At 39.8% G+C, this 23443-nt stretch overlaps 2 protein-coding genes across 5 annotated transcripts in view; one reads left to right on the forward strand and one right to left on the reverse strand.

The window, feature by feature from the left end:
• The window catches only part of nox1 (NADPH oxidase 1), a 39628-nt gene extending 17074 nt beyond the window's left edge, over nucleotides 1-22554 (forward strand). Inside the window, exons 7-13 of the mRNA XM_059977254.1 lie at nucleotides 206-335; nucleotides 4150-4242; nucleotides 5218-5468; nucleotides 5757-5919; nucleotides 6924-7070; nucleotides 7971-8095; nucleotides 19409-22554. Coding sequence (XP_059833237.1) covers nucleotides 206-335; nucleotides 4150-4242; nucleotides 5218-5468; nucleotides 5757-5919; nucleotides 6924-7070; nucleotides 7971-8095; nucleotides 19409-19535 — 1036 coding nt within the window. The 3' untranslated portion in view covers nucleotides 19536-22554. The remainder of the gene's footprint in view (nucleotides 1-205; nucleotides 336-4149; nucleotides 4243-5217; nucleotides 5469-5756; nucleotides 5920-6923; nucleotides 7071-7970; nucleotides 8096-19408) is intronic.
• A 154-nt stretch (nucleotides 22555-22708) lies between these two features.
• cstf2 (cleavage stimulation factor, 3' pre-RNA, subunit 2) overlaps nucleotides 22709-23443 on the reverse strand; it is a 70251-nt gene continuing 69516 nt past the window's right edge. For all 4 annotated transcript variants that reach the window (XM_059977252.1, XM_059977250.1, XM_059977251.1 and 1 more), the window contains one exon: nucleotides 22709-23443. The gene's annotated coding sequence lies outside the window, so the exon portion shown is untranslated.

Genomic DNA, 23443 nt, shown 5'->3' on the forward strand with positions numbered 1-23443 from the left:
TCATCAGTTGTTCAACTAAAACAAATAATAAAACTACCAGTAGTATATCTTGAGAAGTTACTGCTGCAAGGATAAAAACTCCTGGAGGTCTCAGAAGAACTTCACAACCATCTGATGTTCTGTGTGTAAACGTAATTTCATCGGTCCGATTTACTATTAAGCATCACGCATCCCCTCTGAATGAAAAACCTTTCTCTTTGTTCAGCCGTATTGTTCGACATCAGACTGATGAAAGCATGGAGGAACACAATTTTGCGTACTGTCAAAATCATACAGCAGAATGGGGGAAGATCCCTGAATGTCCATTCCCTTTGTTTGAGGGAGGAGCTCCTATGGTGAGTATTTCTGTAATGAAATATCATGTTGTGGATGGAGTTAAGATACTGCAAGGGTAAAAAGACCTTAACAGAAATTATGTACAGGTCTCCAAGCAGCAGACAGTGGGGTACAAATTACAATAGAAGATAGAAAAAGCATGTAATAAAGGAAATCTTATGATAGTCATGGGGCATCTCAATATGTAGGTAGATTAAAAAAAGCCAGTTTGGTTCTGGATCCTGAGAGAGGGAATTTGTACAATGCCTACAAGATCGCTTTTTAGGGTAACTTATGGCTGAGCCTGCTAGGGGAAAGGCAATTCTGGATTGGGTGTTGAAACAGATTTGTTTAAGGAGCTTAAGGTAAAGAAACCCTTAGGTGACAGTAGTCATAATATGATAGAATTCACCCTGCAGTTTGAGAGGGAGAAGATAAAATTAGACGTATCTGTATTACAGAAGAGTAAAAGGAATTACAGGGGCACGAGAGAGGAACAAGCAAAGTTGATTGGAAGGGAACACTAGCAGGGATGACAGCAGAACAGCAATGGCTGGAATTTCTGGAAGCAAGTCAAATACCAAGGAAGAAATATTCTAAAGGGAGGCTGACACAACATGGCTGACAAAGGAAGTTAAATGCAGCATAAACGCAAAAGAGATGGCACTAAAAATAGTAAAAATTAATGGGAAGTTAGAGGATTAGGATGCTTTTACAAACCAACAGGCAACTAAAATAGCCATAAAGAGAGAAAACATGAAATATGAAGGTAGGCTAGCCAATGATATAAAAGGAGATATCAAAAGTATTTTCAGATATACTGTATAAAGAGTAAAAGAGAGGGGAGAGTAGATATTAGACAACTGCAAAATGATGCTGGAGACTCAGTAATGGGCTTCAAAGACATGGCGGCCATGCTTAGTAAGCATCAGTTTTCATTGTGGAAGACACTAGTTGTTTGCCAGAAGTTCCAGAGTGTCAGGATGCAGAAGTGAGTGTAGTGGCTATTACTAAGGAGAAGGTGCTCGGGAAGCTGAAAGGTCTGAAGGTAGATAAACCACCTGGACCAGATGGACTACACCCCGAGATTTTGATGGATGGTAGCTGAAGAGATTGTGGAGGCGTTAGTTATGATCTTTCAAGAATTGCTAAATATTAGAATTGTTTCAGAGGATTGGAAAATTGCAAATGTCACAGCACTCTTCAATAAGGGACAGAAGCAGAAGAGTAGAAGGAATAAAGACATTGACTATTTTCTAAACAGGGAGAAAAATTAAACGTCAAAGGTGCAAAGGGATTTGGGAGTTCTTGTACAGGATTCATAAGGTTAACTTGCAGGTAGAGTAAGTGATAAGAAAGACAAACACAATGTTAGCATTCATTTAGAGGAGACTAAAATATAAGAGCAAGGTCCTAATGCTGAGGCTTAAGAAGGCACTGGTCAGACCACACTTTGAGTATTGTGAGCAGCTTTGGGCCCCTTATCTAAGAAAAGATGTGCTGACATTGGAGAGGGTCCTCAGGATATCCATGAGAATGATTCCAGGAAAGAAAGGGTTAACATATGAGAAGCATTTGATGACACTGGGCTTGTACTCACTGGAGTTTAGAAGAATGAGGGGAATCTCATTGAAACCTACTGAATATTGAAAGGCATAGATAGAGTGGATATGGAGAGGATATTTCCTTTAGTGGATGAGTCTAGGACCAGATGGCATAGCCTCAGAATAGAGGGACATCCATTTAGAGCAGAGATGAGAAGGAATTTTTATAGCCAGACGGTGGTGAGTCTGTGGAATCCATCGCCACGAGTCATTGAGTATATTTAAAGCAGAGGTTGATAGGTTGTTGATTAGTCAGGGCACCAAAGATTACTGGGAGACGGTAAGTGAATGGAGTTGAGAGGGGTAATAAATCAGCCATGGTGGAATAATGGAGCAGGCTCGATGGGCTGAGTGGCCTGATTCTGCTCCTGTGTCTCATGGTCTGATGATTCACAAGGAGAAGGAAGTGGAGAATGGGGAGATCAGTTCAGAGCTTATTGACGTGTTCAGCCATTTTGAGGTAAAGGAGGAGGTAGTGCTGGGTCCTTTAAAGTGTATTAAGGTGGATAAGTCCTCAGAGTTGATGGGATTAACCCCAGGTTATTGAGAGAGGCAAGAGATGAGAATTCTGAAGCTTTGACCACTATCTTTGTGTCCTCTCTGGCCACAGACAAGGTCCAGACAACTGGCAGGTAGCTAATGTTCCAGAATTCAGGAGGGGAACCAGGGATAATCCTGGAAACTATAGACAGGTACATCTCACAGTAGTGGTAGAGAAGTTACTAGAGAGAATTCTTAGTCATAAGACTTGAGCATTTGGAAAACCACTGACTAATTAGGGAGAGTCAGCGTGGTTTTGTGCAGGGTAAGTCATGTCTTACTAACTCGATTGATTTTTTTGACAATGTGGTAAGTGTGATTGATGAAAGTAGAGCTGTGAATGTTGTCTACATGGATTTTAGTAAGGTGTTTGAAAAAGGTCCTTCACAGTAGGCTCATCCAGAAGATTAAGGTGCATGGGATCTATGGTGAATTGGCTGCTTGTATTCAGATCTGGCTTGCCAAAAGACAAAAGGTAGTGGACAAAGTGACTTATTCTAGCTCAAGGTCTGTGATTCATGGTATTCCACAGGGATCTGTACTAGGACTTTTGCTGTTTGTTATGTATATAAATGATCTGGATGAAAATGTAGATAGGTAAGTTAGTAAGTTTGCAGGTGATATGAAGATTGGTGGTGTTGTGGATTGTATAGAAGATGGCAAAGGATACATCAGGATATAGATATAAGCAGAAGGGATTAGTTTATTTGGCCATTTGATTACTAATTTACATTTGTAATTTGTTTGGCACAACAGGGCTGAAGAACCTGTTCCTATGCTGTATGTTTCAAGTTTCTCAGCACGTTTAGTTTCTGTAGACGACGATCATGGGCTAGAAAGCAGACTGGTGATCTCTTTTATGGAATTCATCAAAATTGCTGAAAATGGTAACAGCGGAAGACTATAATAACATTTAGAAACAGGATTGAGGCCTTTATCCTTTGTGTTTGCTCTGCCTAACCAAAGATTATGATATTTATCTTGGTGTCCCTTCTCCTTAACCATTGATTTCACTGATAGTACTAATTCCAAAAAGTTGATTGTTTTCTGCCTTGAATATATTATGTGACTGGACCTCCATAATAACCTTGGACAGAGAACTCAAAAGATTCACCACCCACAATGTGAAGAAATTTCTTCTCATCTCAGTCCTTACTGAATAGCCCTCATGTACATTTATAAATTCACAATCTTTTTGTGGGAAAGCTGTCAGCATCACATCAGTAATGAAAACAAGGAGTTGACTGCCAGGTCACATACAGGCTAAGCAACATTTTCTCATGAATATTATCCTGCATGTTTCTACAAGGCTAATAATGGGTGTGAAATTCATAGGTATGACATTGATAAACCCAGTATATGACAGATAATTTCATTAACATTTAGAATTATAATTGCATGAATCTTTTAAAGTTCTTCCCTGTGGGCATCACAGGGAAGGCTAGCATTTGTTAACCATCCTAACTTGCTTGTGAGAAGTTGGTGATGAACCAAATTCTAGAACTACCAGAGTTGCACACAGTGCTAATGGACAGGCAGTTATAATGATTCTAAACACGAACCTTCTTGTCTCTGCTACTCTGCCTGACACAACAACTTGCAGCTGCTTGGAGCATTTTACTTCCGTAATTCAGTGATGAGAGTCTCTGAGTGTTCAATGCTCTGCTTACAATGTGCTGTTGCTTTCCAGACTTGGAAATGGGTGCTTGCCCCAATGATACTGTACGTCTGTGAGAGATTGATACGACTATATCGATCACAACAGAGGGTTGTTATCACCAAGGTAAAGAGAAGTACGACATTGATGTGAGTTAATGAGTTGTCATTACTTTGGCAGAATTCAACAGTTTGGTTTACCAACATGTTCCGCACAGTTCCCATGTGACCTGCCCTCATGTGTGCCGTCACGGTATCAGATATAAAAATTGACACTCAAAAAAAAATAGCTCTTCAGCTTCACAGGCAACGTGGCTATAATCTAGGACAGTTATAATGCTGCTTTTAGATTTGACACTCTTGAAATTTCTGAGGAAAATCAGGAAACACTTCATGCAACATAAAGTGACTGTTGTGTATACAAATCCAGCATTCATTTGTCACACCATGAAATTTGAGCAAAGATGAAGAGCCGGCAGTTCATCTGCTGGTATTGACAGAGGAAGGGTCACTGGTTGAGACTGCAGAGGAACTCATTTTGTTCCTTACTGCCATGAGATTTATTTTGCACACTGGAACATCACTTAACACTTCATAAAATGATGACATATTACCAGACCTTCTGTACTGATCTGCGAGCCTTAATAACAGCAAATAGACCATTTTGCAGAATGGATTCAGTCAGTGGAGTAACTGGCAATATTAATCTTAAAATAGATTGCTTTTGTACTTCAATTTTTAATTTATGCATTTTGGAATTGTTAGACTCCTCCTACATATCTACCCGGGTGTCTCTCTATTAGTTCTGCTTTAGCCACCTCATTGCTATGCCATTGCAAGTCAAATAGAACAGGACTCTGTTTTTAGCCTGAATAGTTTATGACTTGGTAGAGGTGGTTTACTGCTAGCAATGAAACAGGGACTATGCTAATCCACCTACTTTCTGCCCGGGGTCACATGTTCAAATTAGACGTCAGGCATATTTCTTTCCCCTAAAACCTGATCACAAGAATGTCAATAAAATTTGTCACAATGACAAAATATCTTGCAAATTATATTGAAAGAAATGACACCATTAAATTCACTACAACTTATTTTCCAGATTATTGTTCATCCATCAAATGTCCTGCAGCTTCAGATGCAGAAGAAAGGTTTTAAAATGGAAGTTGGACAATACATCTTCATCAACTGTCCGTCCATCTCACAGCTAGAGTGGCATCCCTTCACTCTGACCTCTGCTCCGGAAGAAGATTATTTTAGTGTACATATTCGATCAGCTGGTGATTGGACAGATGGTATGATCAAAGCGTTTGGAGAAGAAAAAGACGGGGGACCAAAACAAATTCAACCAAGGCAGGTCAAGTAGAAAAGCAGAAAAATGAATTATGTAATTAATGAAGAATACCAAGAGGCACCATGGGCTGAAGCAGAGCCAGGGTGTAACATTGACTCAGATTGTGTTAATGGATGAAAGCCATTAATGAGGAAGAATATCAGAAATACTTACAGAAATAAAATATAGAATAATTTGTTTATTTAGATGATCTAAGTTAGTATCAAAGCAATCCCCATTAACAAAATATCTTTAAGTATTTTTATGTGCCGCTTTCACAATGAATTCTTCTGCTTCTGCTGCCACAGGATTGCAGTAGATGGTCCTTTTGGAACAGCCAGTGAAGATGTCTTCCATTACGAGGTCAGTGTTCTGGTTGGAGCTGGCATCGGGGTGACGCCGTTTGCATCGGTTCTGAAGTCAATCTGGTACAAGTATGAACATTCCGATGCTGAACTGCGAACCAAAAAGGTAGGTTGCTTCTTAAAAATAAACTTGTATTATTAAACAATTGTGTACAGTTCTGGTCACCGAATTATAGGAAAGATGTCAACAAAATAGAAAGAGTACAGAGAAGATTTACTAGAATGTTAGCTGGGTTTCAGCACCCAAGTCACAGAGAAAGGTTGAACAAATTAGGTCTTTATTCTCTGGAGCGTAGAAGGTTGAGGGGAGACTTGATAGAGGTATTTAAAATTATGAGGGGGATAGATAGAGTTGACATGGATAGGCTTTTTCCATTGAGAGCAGGGGAGATTCAAACAAAAGGACATGAGTTGAGAGTTAAGGGGCAAAAGATTAGGGGTAACATGAGGGGGAACTTCTTTACTCAGAGAGTGGTAGCTGTGTGAAATGAGCTTCCAATAGAATTGGTAGAGGCAGGTTCGATATTGTCATTTAAAAGAAAATTGGATAGGTATATGGACAGGAAAAGAATGGAGGGTTATGGGCTGAGTGCCGGTCGGTGGGACGAGGTGAGTGTAAGCGTTCGGCACGGACTAGAAGGGCCGAGACGGCCTGTTTCCGTGCTGTAATTGTTATAGTTATATTGGTTATAAACATCCTTATCTTTCTCACTAGCTTCATTGCATCAAAAGGCAAGTAAGCCTGAGAGCTTGCGTTCATAGTCAATAGTCATCCCTCGTGTCAAATGATCATATCGTGAACTGAGCTGGCCTATCGCTCTCTTCAGTTATGGTGGCCAGACCACTCAGTGGAATGTTCTTCCCAAAGCACAGAAAACAATAACAATTCACAATCCTGATCTTCCACATGTAAAAGTAAATCTCTTCAAAGAATGGGTTAGGTAATTCCTCTCCCTCACTCAACAATTCTATCATCATGAAGCTTACTCAAAGAATCACGATGATAGAATTGTTCACAGTCAGGATGAAATGACTATGAATTCTTATGTAAAGCCCTGAAATATTCTCCACTGAACTTTGTTCACCAGCTTATCCTTTATTTATTGGTAGATATACTTTTTTTGGATCTGTCGAGAGACTCAGGCATTTGAATGGTTTGCTGACTTACTCCGATCACTTGAAAGCAACATGGAACAACTAGGCAAACCGGACTTTCTCAACTACAAGCTGTACTTGACTGGATGGGATGCCACACAGGTATTGTGTCCAAACTTACTGTTCATTTTGGCTTCAATTAAAAAAACACACACACACGTAAACTGCTGGAGTAACTCGGCAGTTCAGACAGCATCCGTGGGAAGGAATAGAGGCTTTATTCTTACCTATGGCTGCCGCCTGAACTGCTGAGCTACTCCAGCATCTTGTGTGTGTTACTCTGGTTTTCCAACACAAGCAGAATCTCCTATCTTTAATCACAAAATAATAAACCAATATTGTGCCTGAAGATGTAACAACTAACTAATTACTAATAACTAGCCCGGTAGTAGTGAGGCAAGGACTGGAAGACACACACGTCTCTCCATTCATTGGGTATACTTAAAGGTTCTTGATCAGTAAGTGTATCAAACACAAGAATGGGTTTGAGAGGGAAAATAAATCAGCATTGATCAAATGGTGGAGCAAAGCCAACGGGCCTAAGTGCTTAATTCTGCTCCTATGTCTTATGGTCTTATACGAGTTTGGAATTAAGCCAACAGAAGTAATGCAAAGATAAACAGATATGAAATATAATAATAATTTTCAATTTGATTGGCACCTTGGCTCGAGAATGATGGTCTCTTTGATTTCTCCCTCAGACTATTCATTGTCCTGAGTGGAAGATAATGGTGGGGTGAATGTAAGAGCCAGTCAAGTGAATATTCTCAGATGAAGAGTTTATTCAGAAAAACAAGCATTACATTGTCATTATTTTTACAAGGGACTTTTATGGAATCCTGCAACACTCTACATGAAGCTCAAACACTCTGGCGTGCTATTGTGCAAAGCAACTGTGTGAACTACATTTTCTATTAAGAATGCGTGCTGAGTGGATTTAATTGCAGCATTTTTGCCTCAGACCTGCAGTTTCCTCATTGTTGTTTCTCTTTCTACTTTCAGGCTGTTCATATCAAGGTACACTTTGATAAAGAGACTGATGTGGTGACAGGACTCAAACAGAAAACACATTACGGTAGACCTAACTGGGACAAAGAGTTTCATTTGATTGCACAAGCTCACCCCAGGTAAGTGATCAACAATTCTGTGAGCATTGTCCCTTAATATACATAATGAAAGATTTGACAACAAAATTTCCACTTCCTTTCCTCTTCTAAATATAGCCTTGTACAGCAAAAAGGTTCACAGGTTCAGCTTTGCAGTCCCTCTATGTACTTTATTCACAGCAGCATACAGCACAGAAACAGACCCTTAGGTCTAACTGCTGCACGCTGATGTAGGGTCTCAGCCCAAAACATCTGCTGTTTACTCTTTTCCATAGATGCTGTCTGACCTGCTGAGTTCCTCCAGCATTTTGTGTGTGTTGTCCCATTAATCTAATTCCATATGCTCATCTTTCTGATTCATATACTTATCTAAGTACTCTTTTAGATGTTGTTAATGTACATGCCTCTACCACTTCCTCTGGCAGCTCTTCCATATAAGGACCACTCAGGTTCCTATTAAACCTCTCCCTTCTCTCCTTAAACTTACACTCGAGTTTCCGATTCCCCATCCCTGGGAAAAAGCCTGTGCACATTCACCCTCATATTTTTATACACATCTGTAAGAACACCTGAAAGTTATCTCCTGTACCAAATAAGGTGTATTACCACAAACAGGGGAAAGTCTGCAGATGCTGGAAATCCAAAGCAACACACAAAATGCTGGAGGAACTCAGCATCTATGGAAGTAAAGCATTTTTGTGTGTCCAAAACATCAACTGTGCTTTTTACCAAAGTGTATATTCATAATTTTCTGCCCATCCACTTCAAGATTTGTGCTCTACACCACTATTGTAACCCATGGATATTCGAGTTACTATTGCCTTCCCATCAGTTTGAACCAGACTGACTACTCTCCTTTGACTTCTCTCACTTACAAGCCATTTTCACCCACAGAATTGTGGCTCACTGGATTTTTTTTTATTGTTTGCACGATTCTCTCTAAACCATAGAGAGTGTTATGTGTGAAAATCCCAAGAGATCTGCAGCTTCTGAGAAACTCAAACTACCTCATCTGGCACCAACAATCATTCTGTGATCACAGTCATTTAAGTCACATTACATCTCCATCACGATGTTTGATCTGAACAACAACTGAGCCTCTTGACCATGTCTACATGCTTTTATTCATTGAGTTGCTGTCACAAGATTGATTCAATATTTGCATTAATGAGCAGGTGTATAGGTGTACCTAATAAAGTGGCCACTGGGGTGTATGTTCCTATGAAAAATTGCCCAACCTACTCAATCTTTCTAACTCAAGACCTGGCAGTATTCTCATAAACCTCCTCTGCATTTTTCCAGCTTAATGGCATCTTTCCTATAGCAGGGTAACCAAAACTGAACACGATATTTCTCAGAATATCCTCTGGTAACATATGTACAATGATATCAAGCTTTACTGATCTGGAGTTCCAGGTTTTTCTTTGCAGTCTTTTTAAATAAAGGCACAAATATTAGCCACTGTCCAATCTTCCAGAATTTCACCTGTCACTAATGACTCAATTATGGTGTCACAGGAAAACATATGTAAAATAAATTATTTATTAGAAAGAGTGAAGAAAACAGAATCCAGCAAGTTTAGAACGAGGCAATTTGGTTTAGGATGAAACACTGGCAAAGAGTAGGGTGGCCAGTCATTGTTCCTATCCTATCATTAGCTAAAGCTCAGGAAGATCTCAGACAGAAAATGAGAAGAAGTTTTTAAGCAATTTAAAATTCTACTTCACCATTTCATCCTGACTGATCCAATTTTCCTCTCAGCTGCAATCTCCACCTTTCTACGTATTAAGAAACCGTGTACTTATCCAAACTTCTCTTAAATGTTGAAATTGAACCCACATCTACCACTTCCTCTGGCAGTTCATTCCACAGTCTGAGTGAAGTTCATTTTCATGTTCTACTTAAACATTTCACTGTTCATTCTTAATCCATGACCTAGTCTCACTCAACCTCAGTGGAAAAAGCCTGCTTACGTTTATTCTATCTATACCCATCATAATTTTGTATACCTCTATCAAATTTCCCCTCCTCCTCCTACATTCCAGGTAATAAATTCCTAAACTACTCAGCCTTTCCCTGTAACTCAGGTCCTCAAAAACTAACAAAATCCTCATAAATTTTCTCCACACTCTTTCAATCTTATTGATATCTTTCCTGTAGGTAAGTTACTAGAACTACAGACACTACTCTGAATTATGGCCCACCAATGTCTAAGAGAAATTCAACATAAAATCCCAGCTCCTGTATTCAGTGCTTTGATTTATAATGACAAAGACTCTCCTTATGACTCTTTCTACTTGTAATGCCATTCAAGAAATTACGGATCTGTAATCCAAGATTCCTGTGTTCTACCCCGCCCCTCAGTGTCATACTTTATATCCCTCCTTTATACTTGCTCAGCAAGGATAGTAGAAATGCCAGGCTGAATAATCTTCTTGCGCAATGCGGGAAGGCAGGGAGATCTCCAGTGTCCCTGACGACTACAACAGCGAGAAGTGCATCCAGCTGCAGCTTCTAACAATTGCATTGAGGAGTTGTAGCTGGAAGGAGATGCTCTCCGGATCATTTTGGAGGCTGAGGAGGTGATAGACAGGACATATAAAGAGGTAATTACACTCAAGGTGCAGGACCCAGGGGACAGGGTGACAGCCAGGAAGGGGAAAAGGGCTAAGGAGTCTTTTCAGAGCAACCCTGTGGGTTTTTAGAGCAGTTCATGGTTGAGCCCACCTGGGGATCAACAATTCTGCACTGGGTGTTGTGCAATGAACCTGAATTGATTAGAAAGCATAAGGTAAACGAACCCTTAGGGGAAAGTGATCATAACATGATTGAATTCACCCTGAAATCTGAGGAGAAGCCAAAGTCAGCTATATCTGTATTACAGTGTAAAGGAAATTACAGAAATGAGAAAGGAGCTGGCCAAAATTGATTGGGAAAAGAACACTGGCAGGGATGATGGCAGAGCAGCAATGGCTGGAATTTCTGGAAGCAATTCAGAATGCACAGGATATATACATCCCAAAGAGGAAGAAGTATTCTAAAGGAAAGATGACACAACCATCGCTAACAAGAGATGTCAAAACCAAAATAAAAGCCAAAGAGAGGGCATAGAATAGAGCAGAAATTAGTGGATAGTTAGGGGATTGGAAAGCTTTTAAAAACCAACAGAGGGCGACTAAAAAAGTAATTAAGAAGCTAAAGATAGAAGAGGTGGTTGCAGAAGTCATGGAGGCTTTAGTAATCATCTTTCAAGAATCATTAGAATCTGGAATGGTTCTGGGAGACTGGAAAATTGCAAATGTCCCTCCACTCTTCAGGAGAGGAGAGAGGCAGAAGAAAGGAAATCATAAGCAAGTTAGTCTGACCTCAGTGGTTGGGAAGATGTTGGAGTTGATTATTAAGGATGAGGTCTCAGGATACCTAGAGGCACATGATAAAATAGGCTGCAGTCAGCATGGTTTCCTCAAGGGAAAATCTTGCCTGACAAACCTGTTGGAAATCTTTGAAGAAGTAACGAGCAGAATAGATAAAGGAGAATCATTTGGTGTAGCGTACTTGGATCTTCAGAAGGCCTTTGACAAGTCTCACACATGAGGTTGCTTAACAAGCTAAGAGCTCATGGTATTACAGGAAGGATTCTAGTATAGAATGATGATTGGCTGGAGGCAAAGAGTGGTAATAAAGGGAGCCATTTCTGGTTGGCTGCTGGTGACTAGTGGTGTTCCACAGGAGTCTGTGTTTCTTTTTACGTTATATGTCAATGATTTGGATGATGCAATTGATGGCTTTGTTGTAAAGTTTGCAGACAATATGAAGATAGGTGGAGGAGCAGGTAACTTCGAGGAAGTAGACAGCCTCCAGAAGGACTTAGACAGATTAGGAGAACGGGCAAAGAAATGGTAGATGGAATACATTGTTGGGAAGTGTACGGTCATGCACTTTGGTAGAAGAAATTAAAGGGTTCACTGTTTTCTAAATAGAGGGAAAATACAAAAAACTGAGGAGCAAAGGGTCTAGGATTTCCAAAGATTAATTTGCAGATTGAGTCTGTGGTGAGGAAGGCAAATGCGACATTAGCATTCATTTCAAGAGGACTAGAATATAAAAACAAGGATGTTATGTTGAAACTTTATTAAGCACCGATTAGGCCTCACTTGGGGTATTGTGAGCAGTTTTGGGCCCCTTATTTTGGGAAGGATGTGCTGAAACTGGAGAGGGTTCAAAGGACGTTCACGAAAATAATTCCAAGATTGAAAGGCTTGTCACAGGAAGAGCTTTTGATGGCTCTGAGCCTGTATTCACTAGAATTCAGAAGAACAAGGGGTGACCTCATTGAAATCTATCAAATAGTAAAAGGCCTTGGTATAGTGGATGTGGAGAGGACATTTCCTATGGTGGGAGAGTCTAAGACCAGAAGACACTGCCTCAGAATAGAGGGGCATCCTTTTAGAACAAAGATGAGGAGGAATTTCTTTAGCTGGAGAGTGGTGAATCTGTGGAATTCTTTCCCACAGGCAGCTGACGAGGCCAAGTCTGTGTGTATATTTAAGGCAGAGGTTGATAGGTTCTTGATTGGTCAGAGCATGAAAGGTTATGGGGAGAAGGCAGGATATTGCGGCTGAGAGGAAAATTGGATCAGCCATGATGAATTGGCAGAGTAGACTTGATGGGCCAAATGGCCTACTCCTGCTCCAATATCTTATGATCTTATACTATTCTCTGTGTGTGAATCCTACCCTGGTCAGTCCTTCTAAAAAGCAACACCTCACACAGCTTTAATATATTGACGGCATAAAGGATTTATCTTGGAAATCAATAAAGTCATGATTGCTTCTTCTCATAGATTGTTGAGCAGGTCAGATAAAATTCTTTAGATAACAGACTACAACTATTTGTTCATTATCCTAACAATTACACAGATGTTATCATAAGATCAGGAAACACTGTAAGGGCATTTATAGGGACTTAAGTTTTTGGGACACCACTGAAAATAAGTAGCAAACAATCTCCTTATTTTTGAAATGTGAGACATCAGAAAACTAAAATTCTGGACAAAGTACAGAGCAATATTATATACACAGATCTAAAAACTGTGATGTGATTAATAGAAACTTATCTTTGCTCATTAAATGTACTTTGACCAATCATACCCCACCAGCAATCTACTATCAAGGAAATAGGTATATATCAAAAGAACAAAGTTCAGTGCAAAAAAATGCTGAATGCCAAAGTTAACAATAAGATGGTGTTTCTAACGTTTGGCCTTGGACTTGTTAAAGCAAAAAAGACAAACACACAAGAATCAGAATGGGGAAGGTAATTACAATGCCACAGGGATACGGAAGGAGAGCAGTAACTCAAGTCAAGTCACTTTTTATTGTCACTTCGACCATAACTGCTGGTACAGTACATAATAAAAACGAGACAACATTTTTCAGGACCATGGTGCCACATGAAACAGTACAAAAACAACACTGAACTACATAAAAACAACACACAGAAAACTACACTAGACTACAGACCTACCCAGGGCTGCATAAAGTGCACAAAGCAGTGCAGGCATTACAATAAATAATAAACAAGACGATAGGCTCGGTAGAGGGCAGAAAGTTGGTGTCAGTCCAGGCTTCGGGTATTGAAGAATCTGATAGCTTGGGGGAAGAAACTGTTCCATAGTCTGGTCGTGAGAGCCCGAATGTTTCAATGCCTTTTCTCCGATGGCAGGAGGGAGAAGAGTTTGTATGAGGGGTGTGTGGGGTCCTTCATAATGCTGTTTGCTTTGCGGATGCAGCGTGTGGTGTAAATGTCTGTAATGGCGGGAAGAGAGACCCTGAAGATCTTCTCAGCTGACCTCTCTATCCACTGCAGGGTCTTGTGATCCGAGATGGTGCAATTTCCGAACCAGGCAGTGATGCAGCTGCTCAGGATGCTCTCAATACAACCCCTGTAGAATGTGATGAGGATGGGGGGTGGGAGATGGACTTTCCTCAGCCTTCACAGAAAGTAGAGACGCTGCTGGGCTTTCTTTGCTATGGAGCTGGTGTTGAGGGACCAAGTGAGATTCTCTGCCAGGTGAACACCAAGAAATTTGGTGCTCTTTACAATCTCTACCAAGGAGTTGTCGATATTCAGCGGGGAGTGGTCGCTCTGTGCCCTCCTGAAGTCAACAACCATCTCTTCTGTTTTGTTCACATTGAGAATCAGGCTCTGTTAGCTGCTGCCGTTCTTGCAGATGAGACCCATCACGGTCGTGTCATCTGTGAACTTGATGATGTGGTTCAAGCTGTGTGTTGCAGCACAGTCGTGGGTCAGCGGAGTGAACAGCAGTGGACTGAGCACACAGCCCTGGGGGGCCCCCATGCTCAGTGTGATGGTATTGGAGATGCTGCTCCTGATCCAGACTGACTGAGGTCTCCCAGTCAGGAAGTCTAGGATCCAGTTGCAGAGGGAGATGTTCAGGCCCAGTAGGCTCAGCTTTCCAATCAGTTTCTGAGGGATGATTGTGTTGAATGCTGAACTGAAGTCTATGAACAGCATTCAAACGTACGTGCCTTTTTTGTCCAGGTGGGTTAGGGCCAGGTGGAGGGTGGTCTGTTGAATGGCGTTGTCTGTTGAACAGTTGGGATAGTAGGGGGTCCAGTGAGGGGGGCAGCAGGATTTTGATGTGCCTCATGACGAGCCTCTCGAAACACTTCATGATGTTGGATATGAGTGCAACGGGACGGTAGTCATTGAGGCAGGACACTGAAGACTTCTTCGGCACTGGGATGGTGGTGGTGGCCTTGAAGCACGTTGGAACGGTGGCGCTGCTCAGGGAGATGTTGAAGATGTCAGTGAGAACATCTGCTAGCTGGTCTTCACATCCTCTGAGCACTCTACCAGGAATATCATCTGATCCAGCAGCCTTCTGTGGGTTGACCCTGCACAGGGTTCTCCTCACATCGGTCACGGTGAGACACAGCACCTGGTCATTTGGAGGAGGGGTGGACTTCCTCACCGCCACGTCATTTTCCACCTCAAAACGAGCGTAGAAGTTATTCAGCCATCTGGGAGGGATGGTATCAAGACCAATTTCATGCATAGTTTAAAGGCATTGAAAGGCACGTGGTAAAATTGTCATGTCACTTTGCACTCTCCAGTTCAACATCCTCTTTGAACTGTACTACCCCACACTTGAGGAGATACAAATAAATTTCTGTCCTGTACATAAGAAATATTAAACAGTGGGCAAGATTTACATTGAATACATTTGTATGTGCAATATCCATTGGAACTGATGGGGATCCTAATGAGAACATTCCCTCTGAACAAGAGGAGAACTTGTTGATGGGATGTTGCTTGATGCAACAACTATGGAAGTAAGTTTGATGCAGTCTTAAAATAGATCAGCAAGTTTGCAGATGACACCAAGACTGGGGGTGTAGCGGACAACAAGGAAGGCTATCAAAGGTTGTCAGTGGAATCTGGACCAAATGGAAAAATAGACTGAAAAATGGCAGATAGAATTGAATGCAAATAAGTGTGAGGTGTTGCACTTTGGGAGGATAAACCAGGGTAGGACTTAAACTGTGAGTGTTAGGACACTAACAATCACAGAAAAGGTTCTGGGAATACAGATTCATAATTCCTTGCAAGTGACATCATAGGTAGATAGGATTATAAAGAGGGGCACAATGGCCTTCATAAATCAGAATAATGGGTATAGGATTTGGGGTGTTATCTTGAAGTTGTATAAGACATTGGTGAGGCCAAATTTGGAGCATTGTGTACAGTTCTGGTTATCTACCTACAGAAAAGGTGTCAATAAGATTGAAGGAATGCAGAGAAAATTTACAAGGATGATGTCAGGACTTGAGGACTTGAGTTACAGGGAAAGGTTGAAAAGGTTAGGATTTTATTCCCTAAATTGTAGGAGGAGGGGAGATTTGATAGAGGTATATAAAGTTATGAGGAGGTTCAATATGGTAAATGCATACCATTCAGATTATTTTATCACTCCAGTACATTGAGCTAATACAATGTTAAAGTGATTACAAAATACAGAACATAGTGGTACAGTTACAGAGAAAGTGCAGACAGACAATAATGAGTATGCTCACACTAAATATATTATTAGGTCAAGAGTCAACAGTATCTTATCAAACGAAGTCCATTCAATAGGATTCTAACAGCAGGATAACTGACGTTAAGCCCGGTGTTATATGCTTTTGTGTCTTCTGCTCAGTGTTTAATTATGTTGGCTGCTTTACCGAAGCTGCAAGAAGTGTAGACAGAGCCCATGGAAGGATGTGCTGTGCTGTGTCCAAAACTCTCTGCAATTTGTTTGCTGTCTTGGGGAGTTACCATACTTGATACATCCAGATACAATGCTTCCTAGGGTGCATCTATAAAAATTGGTGAATATCAACTTTCCTTAGCCTCCTGAGGAAGTAGAGATGTTGCAGAAACTTCTGTCGAATTGGTTGGATCAGGACATGATATTAGTGATGCTCACACTTAGAATCTCACAACTATCTCCACTTCTGCACCATTGATGTAAACAGGAGCACCACCCTGCTTCCTGAGATCAGTGATAATCTCTTTTGATTTGCTGACATTGAGGGAAAGATTGTTGTCACGACAAGCCCAGAGCTCGTTACCTCCTTCCTGTACTCCAACTCATCGTTATTTGAATGTAAGCCATCTACAGTGGTGTTATCTGCAAGTATAATGGTGGCCTTTTGACTAGGCACCCAGGAGAAAGGGTCTTCTACTAGTCTGCTGGTACTGTGCACATGATGTGACTCTGGAACAGCTGGATCCCTTTCTATGTCATCCGCGAAGAAAGACGTTGGGAACAAGATTCACTATTCCCTGCTGTCAACTGTGGAAAAGCTCATGACTTCAAAACCGGCAGCTGGTTTGTTGTCTACTGAACAGCTACCTTCCTGTATCCTTCATCAACCATCAAAACTGCCTAATATCAGTCCAATGTCAGCTTCCCAGTACAAGGCTTTGATCAAAGTTAATCCAATCTAGAGATGGCAACCTTCTACATGTCCAACTGCCGAAGTAAGGCCTCTCAACAAAGCATTGCCACAGCAGGAAATTTTCATGAAGGCAGAGATGTTCTCAAAGTCCTATAGAAAAAAAAAATAATATCTTCACTCTTTCATGGATATCTCTAGTGTGTGAGGGAGAAGTGAGTGTAGTTGCTGTTATTAAATAGAAGATGCTTGGGAAGCTGTGAGGTCTAGAAGTATGTAGGTCACCTGGACCAGATGGACTACACCCCAGGTCTCTGAAAGAGGTAGCCTTAGAATTTAGTGGTGACTTTTCAAGAATCACCAGATTCCAGAATAGTTCCAGTCACTCCACTCCTTAATAAGGGAGGGAGGCAAAAATAGGAAAATATAGGCTAGTTAACCCGACTTCAGCAGTTGGCAAGATGATAGAATTCATTATTAAAGATGAGGTTTTGGGGTACTTGGAGATAAATGTTAAAATAGAAACAGAGAAAACCTACATCAGAATACAGGCCCTTCAGCCCACAAAGCTGTGCCGAACATGTCCTTACCTTAGAACTGCCTAGGCTTATCCATAATCCTCTATTTTTCTAAAATAGGGTGAAGTCAACATGGCTTCCTTAAGGAGAAATGTTACCTGACAAATCTGTCAGAATTCTTTGAGAAAGTAACAGGCAAGTTAGACAAAGATGAGTCAACAGATGATGCTTACTTTGATTTTCAGTCCTTTGATAAGGTGCTGCACATGAGGCTGCTGAACAGGGTAAGAACACTTAGTAATACAGGGAAGATTTTAGCATGGTTAGAAGATTGGCCAACTGGCAGAAGGCAAAAGGAAAGTGGGATTAAAGGGAGCCTTTACTGGTTGGCAGTTGGTGACTAGTGGTGTTCTGCAAGGATCAGTGTCAGGTCTACTCTTTCCATGTTAATGATCTGGATGACAGAATTGATGGCTTTGTGGCCAAGTTTGCGGATGATAAAAGATGGGCGGAGAGGCAGGTGGTATTGAGGAAGCAGAGAGTCTGCAGAAGGACTTGGACAGATTAGAATTGGCAAAAGCATAGAGCATATAGAAGTATATGATCATACACTTTAGTAAAAGAAGTGAAAGGGTAGATGGTTTTCTAAACAGGGAGAGAATTCAAAAATCATGGTGCAAAGGGTCTTGGGAAACATAGTGCAGGATTCCCCAAAGTTTAACTCATAGGTTGAGCTGGTAGCAAGGAAGGCAAATGAAATATTAGCATTCATTTGGAGAGGACAAGAATATTAAGGCAAGGATGTAATGTCGAGGCTTTATATGGCATTGATCAGAATGCATTTGGAGTATTGTGAGCAGTTTTGAGCCCTATATGCTGGTATTGGTAATGGTCCAAAGGAAGTTTATGAGAATGATCCCAAAAATGAAAGGTTTAACGTGGGAAGACTGTGTGATGGTTTTGGGCATATATTTGCTGGAGTTCAGAGTAATGTGAGGTATCTTGTTGATTGGATGTGAAGAGGAAATTTCTAATAATGGGGAAGTCTAGGACCAGAGGGCAGAGCCTCAGAATAGAAGTATGACCCTTTGGAACAGAAATGGGGAAGAATTTCTTTAGCCAGAGGATGGTGAATCAGTGGAATTCATTGCTACCGATAGCTGTGGAGGCCAAGTCATTACGTATATTTGACAGAGAGGTTGATAGGTTCTTGATTAGTAAGGGCATCAAAAGTTATGTGGAGAAGGCAATAGAATGAGGCTGAGGTTGAAAATAAATCAGATATAATTGAATGGCAGAGCAGACTCAAATGGGCTAATTTTGCTCCTATATCTAATGGTCTTATGTTAGAAAAGAAACATTCAGTAGAGCTCAGATAGGCGCAAATAGTATATGACAGAAGCACAGAGACCAACTATCAATGGAGAAAAGACAGCACAATATCCCAAACTATTCACACCTGAGGCAAAGTTTCTGTGAACTGCATGGGTCTCATCAGTCATCTCAAGCGTTCAAAGGACTGGGGTGGATGAGTCGTCCTTGAGCTTGAGGGACCACTAAAATGAAACACTAAGGTGAGGGATAGGTAGGGTATTTACTGTAGAAAATACCAGTCTATCTTTTACGTTATTTTGTAGCTCACTTAGTGAGATTACCATTTTGTTCAAAATCTGATATAATTTAGTTACTGAGTGTGCCTTTTAAGGTGTTGATAAGTTCCACTGCAGCTCAATTCATACATGATTCTTGCATACTGATTAAAGAGAATCTTTCCTCTTACAAGTATTAACCAGATTAACTTCCAATTTATTTGAAATCAGTAATATGATTTTTTTTCTTGACCTTTTCAGAACAAACATTGGAGTCTTCCTGTGTGGACCACAACCTCTGGCTGAAGCTTTAGAACAATGCACAAACAAGTATTCGGAGATCAACCCCTTGGGGGTTCACTTTCATTTCAACAAGGAGAACTTCTAGGTTTTGGAGGAAAAAACTGGAAAAACAGTATGAACAGCAGATTTCTTTCCACCTACCTGACTTTAAGATTTCTGAATTCACAGAAGCAAAATGTCTTGAAACACATTTACATACAGGCTGCAGTTCTTCAGGCTATTATTTGCACCCTTTCTTTTCAATGGATGTAAAATTGTGGACTGCTCAAGTTCACCACCACGTGATTTGGATCAGCTCCTTGGACTCACTGTTCCATTCAACAAAATCATAGCCAATGCTTTAACTTAGCCCCTGGACAGTATTTTTTTGCTTTTACCCAAATGATGCCTAATCTGCAGATTTCTGTCTTTTTTCTTGTTTTTACAATGAAATTTATTGCTCAATTGCAATAGAACCAACAAGGTATGTGTTAATATTAAATTTTTTTTGTAATTCCGTGATGCATTAACACAATTAAGCTTACTGTTAAACATGTTTAAGTCACATCATTGTCTATGTATGAATATTGTAAACAGCTGAAAATGTTATATTTTTACAAGGGACATAGCTCTTTATTATTCCCTATTTCAGCAGCATGTTTTTTTTTTAAAAAGGTCAAGTTCTTAAGATTAACATTATGAATTCATTACAAGAAGTTATTACAAGTAGGTCATAGACTAAACAGTGGTGAAGATGAACACGATTGCTACTGATGATGTAAATGTTGCTTGTTACAGTAAATTGCTTAAATTGTGTTAATGTGACAGGAACACAAAGACAATTACACAAATATAGTTGCAAAAAATTCATTTTGTTCTACTCCAAACCCTCCTTTACTGCCGTTTGAAAGTTTCTCACTCCCACATCCTTACTCGGAAAGAAACTTGCATACATTTTCAACCCCACCCTAGGCAAACAGTCACTAATAACTTTCCAAAGTTTGTCTTCCTGGATCTACAGAAGCTAAATCTCACCGTCAAATTTCATTAAGGTGAACAATATTCTTAAAAGGTGTTCAGAAAAACTCACTTCTATGAACAGTTTCAAAACATGCTCTCTTTATCTAACTCCTGTACAGCAATCTATTAACAATTTTTTGCTCATAATGCTCTTCACCAAATATAAATGTACATTTATATACCTTCTTTAATGTTGCAAATCATTCAAGCAACTTCACAGGAACATAATCAAGTACACAAGAGCAGGAGGCAGCCTTTTGGCTCCTCAAGTCCAACCCATCATGATCATGGCTGATCCAACCCTGGTTTCATATCACTTTCTCTGTGCTAGTTCCCTAAAGACTTCAGTGACCCGATCTTTAAGAAACATCTTTCTTCAAATACTTGCAATGCTCTGGCCTCCATAACCTTACAAGACAGGAAATTCTACAGATTCACTACCATCCTCAAGAAGTTCCTATGTATCTTAGCTTTAAAGGACAGTCTCCTAACCTTGTAACAATATCCTCTTATTCCATATTGTTCCATTACTTGAAATAGGTTGACATCTGTCAGGTTTCTTGAATATCTATGTTTCAATATGATCGTCCATCCTTCTTATAAATAAACTTATAGACTTCATCTTTTATAGTAACTTGTGATAGGACAACCAGTTCATCTGAAGAATTAACCTCTTGATGACTACCTCCAATGCCAGTTTATAAATCCTTAAATAAGGGGCTATAATTGTGCAGTGTTCCACAAGTAATCTGTACATTTGTAACAATATCATCCCATTTCTAAACCCCAACCTTCTTGCAATAAATGCCAAGATGCAATTTGCCTTTCAAACCGATTGCAACTTAAATTTCCTTACTTATCTTTCTTCAATTAGATAATACGTCTTTTAATTCCTCTTAGAAAAGGCATAACTGCACTTTTCCACATTAAACTCCTATGGTCTTGTTTCTCACCCACTTGCCCAACTGATCTATAGAGACAAAGACGTATGGGCTGTAAAGCTGGGGGAGGGGTGAACACCAGGACGAGAGCAAGTGGGTGAAAAATGAAGCAGTTGGAGTTTAATGTGGAAACATTAACAAGTACAGGGATGAGACAATAGACAATAGGTGCAGAAGTAGACCATTCGGCCCCTTGAGTCTGCAGCGCCATTCTGAGATCATGGCTGATCATTCACTATCAATACCCAGTCCCTGCCTTGTCCCCATATCCCTTGATTCCCCTATCCATCAGATATCTAGCTCCTTCTTGAAAGCATCCAGAGGATTGGCCTCCACCGTCTTCCGAGGCAGTGCATTCTACATGATGAGTGAATGGATTCTGTTAGTTAGAATCCAAGTGGTATACAGAACATAGGTAACCAATGCCCTGAATAACAACAAAATAGAAAAAGAAACACAGCGAATCTGCCTTGCATATAAAAAAAAAATCTATTATCATCAAGGAAGAGAGATTCTGGTGTTCAAAACTTGCTTGGTGGACAGTCTGCTGGTCAAACAGCTACCAAGCCATCCATTCATTCACTCCAAAATATTAAAAACTACCTTTCTAATTCTGCCAGACAAGTTTTAGACTGCCCATGGAATTATTATTATTTTTTTTTTAAACTTTTTTTATTGCATTTTTAAATGATTACAAAGTATGAAAAAACAATGTATATAACCCTTACCCCCTCCCCCCTAACTGCCCTATAGAAAAAAGAAAGAAAGAAAGAATGCCTGGTTGTTGGAAGATATCCACATGCTCCATGGAATTCGTAATAACTTTAATATGTATATTTATTTCTTTCCCCTAATAACCAATTGTTTCATCTTCAGAGCATCTATATATTTAATCCTGTCTTTTGTAAATAAGGGCTCCAAATTTTCAGAAATGTTTCATATTTATCTCTTAAATTATAAGTAATTTTTTCTAATGGAATACAACCATAGATTTCTTTCTTCCAAGAATCTATACTTAAATGTGTATCCGATTTCCAATTATGATAAAGACCTAGGAAAACAACACATTCCTTGTAATTCAGTCACTTGTGTATTACTAACAGTAGATGTACAGTATTCCAGCAGTGTTTTGGAACCCACAAGAAACTTTTTGTATTCAGAAGTTAAAATTATTTTCAATGCACTTCCTGGCACCCTATAGTAATTAGGCTGCAGTGAAATTTCACTCGGATATGACAACTGAGACTGAACTGACTGTACAAAAGTATTTAATTTTGGTTACTTTATATACTATAAATAAAGATATGAAATTTGAGCCTGGATGTTGAGATGATTTTTATTTCTATTTTTTTAATATATATATATATAATGTTCCAAGAGTGTCACATTACTCCAACAATTCAACAACTGAGATCAAAAATGAACTTTAATATCTATAATCATTAGGAAGTCTCGATGGCTGTAGTTTTAACTTGTTTTTCAAGGTGTGTTGGGTGGAGAACAAAAGACTATGAAAAACAGTAAGGAATAACAGTTCACTAGTAAAACATTTGTGCTACAAGGAAAGTGGAGCATGTCTTTACAAAGGGTAAAAATGGAGGGGATTCAAAGTCATAATAAAAATGAAGAAAAAATTGTACGTACTCTGGTGTGAAATTGTTTTTTAAACTAAGTATAAATGCCATATCTAATACATTGAAGTGGTTAGTCTCAACCGGTTTTTAAATGAAAATTCTTTTAACACTAAAATACCTACAACAGTTCTTGTGTTTGTGAAGTATCTATAAAGACAGCTCTATGAGCTTTTCAAGTCTCATTCATTCTTCCCATTTAATCAATACATTAAAGCTTTACCACAATGAATTGTTAACAAAAGGAGCAAATTAAACACTCAAAAAATAAGTGTATCCATATCATGAAGGATGTTTTGGCTTCTTTCCCTTTCATTGAGTTGAAACAATTGACCACTAGGAACCTCCAAGTCCTGCCGCTCTCATAGGTAACCAGAGAAATAAACTTCCTCAAGAAGCTGGCGGTCCACAAAATATCCATT

Source organism: Hypanus sabinus, chromosome 8 (genome assembly GCF_030144855.1).
Source record: "Hypanus sabinus isolate sHypSab1 chromosome 8, sHypSab1.hap1, whole genome shotgun sequence".
NCBI lineage: Eukaryota > Metazoa > Chordata > Chondrichthyes > Myliobatiformes > Dasyatidae > Hypanus > Hypanus sabinus.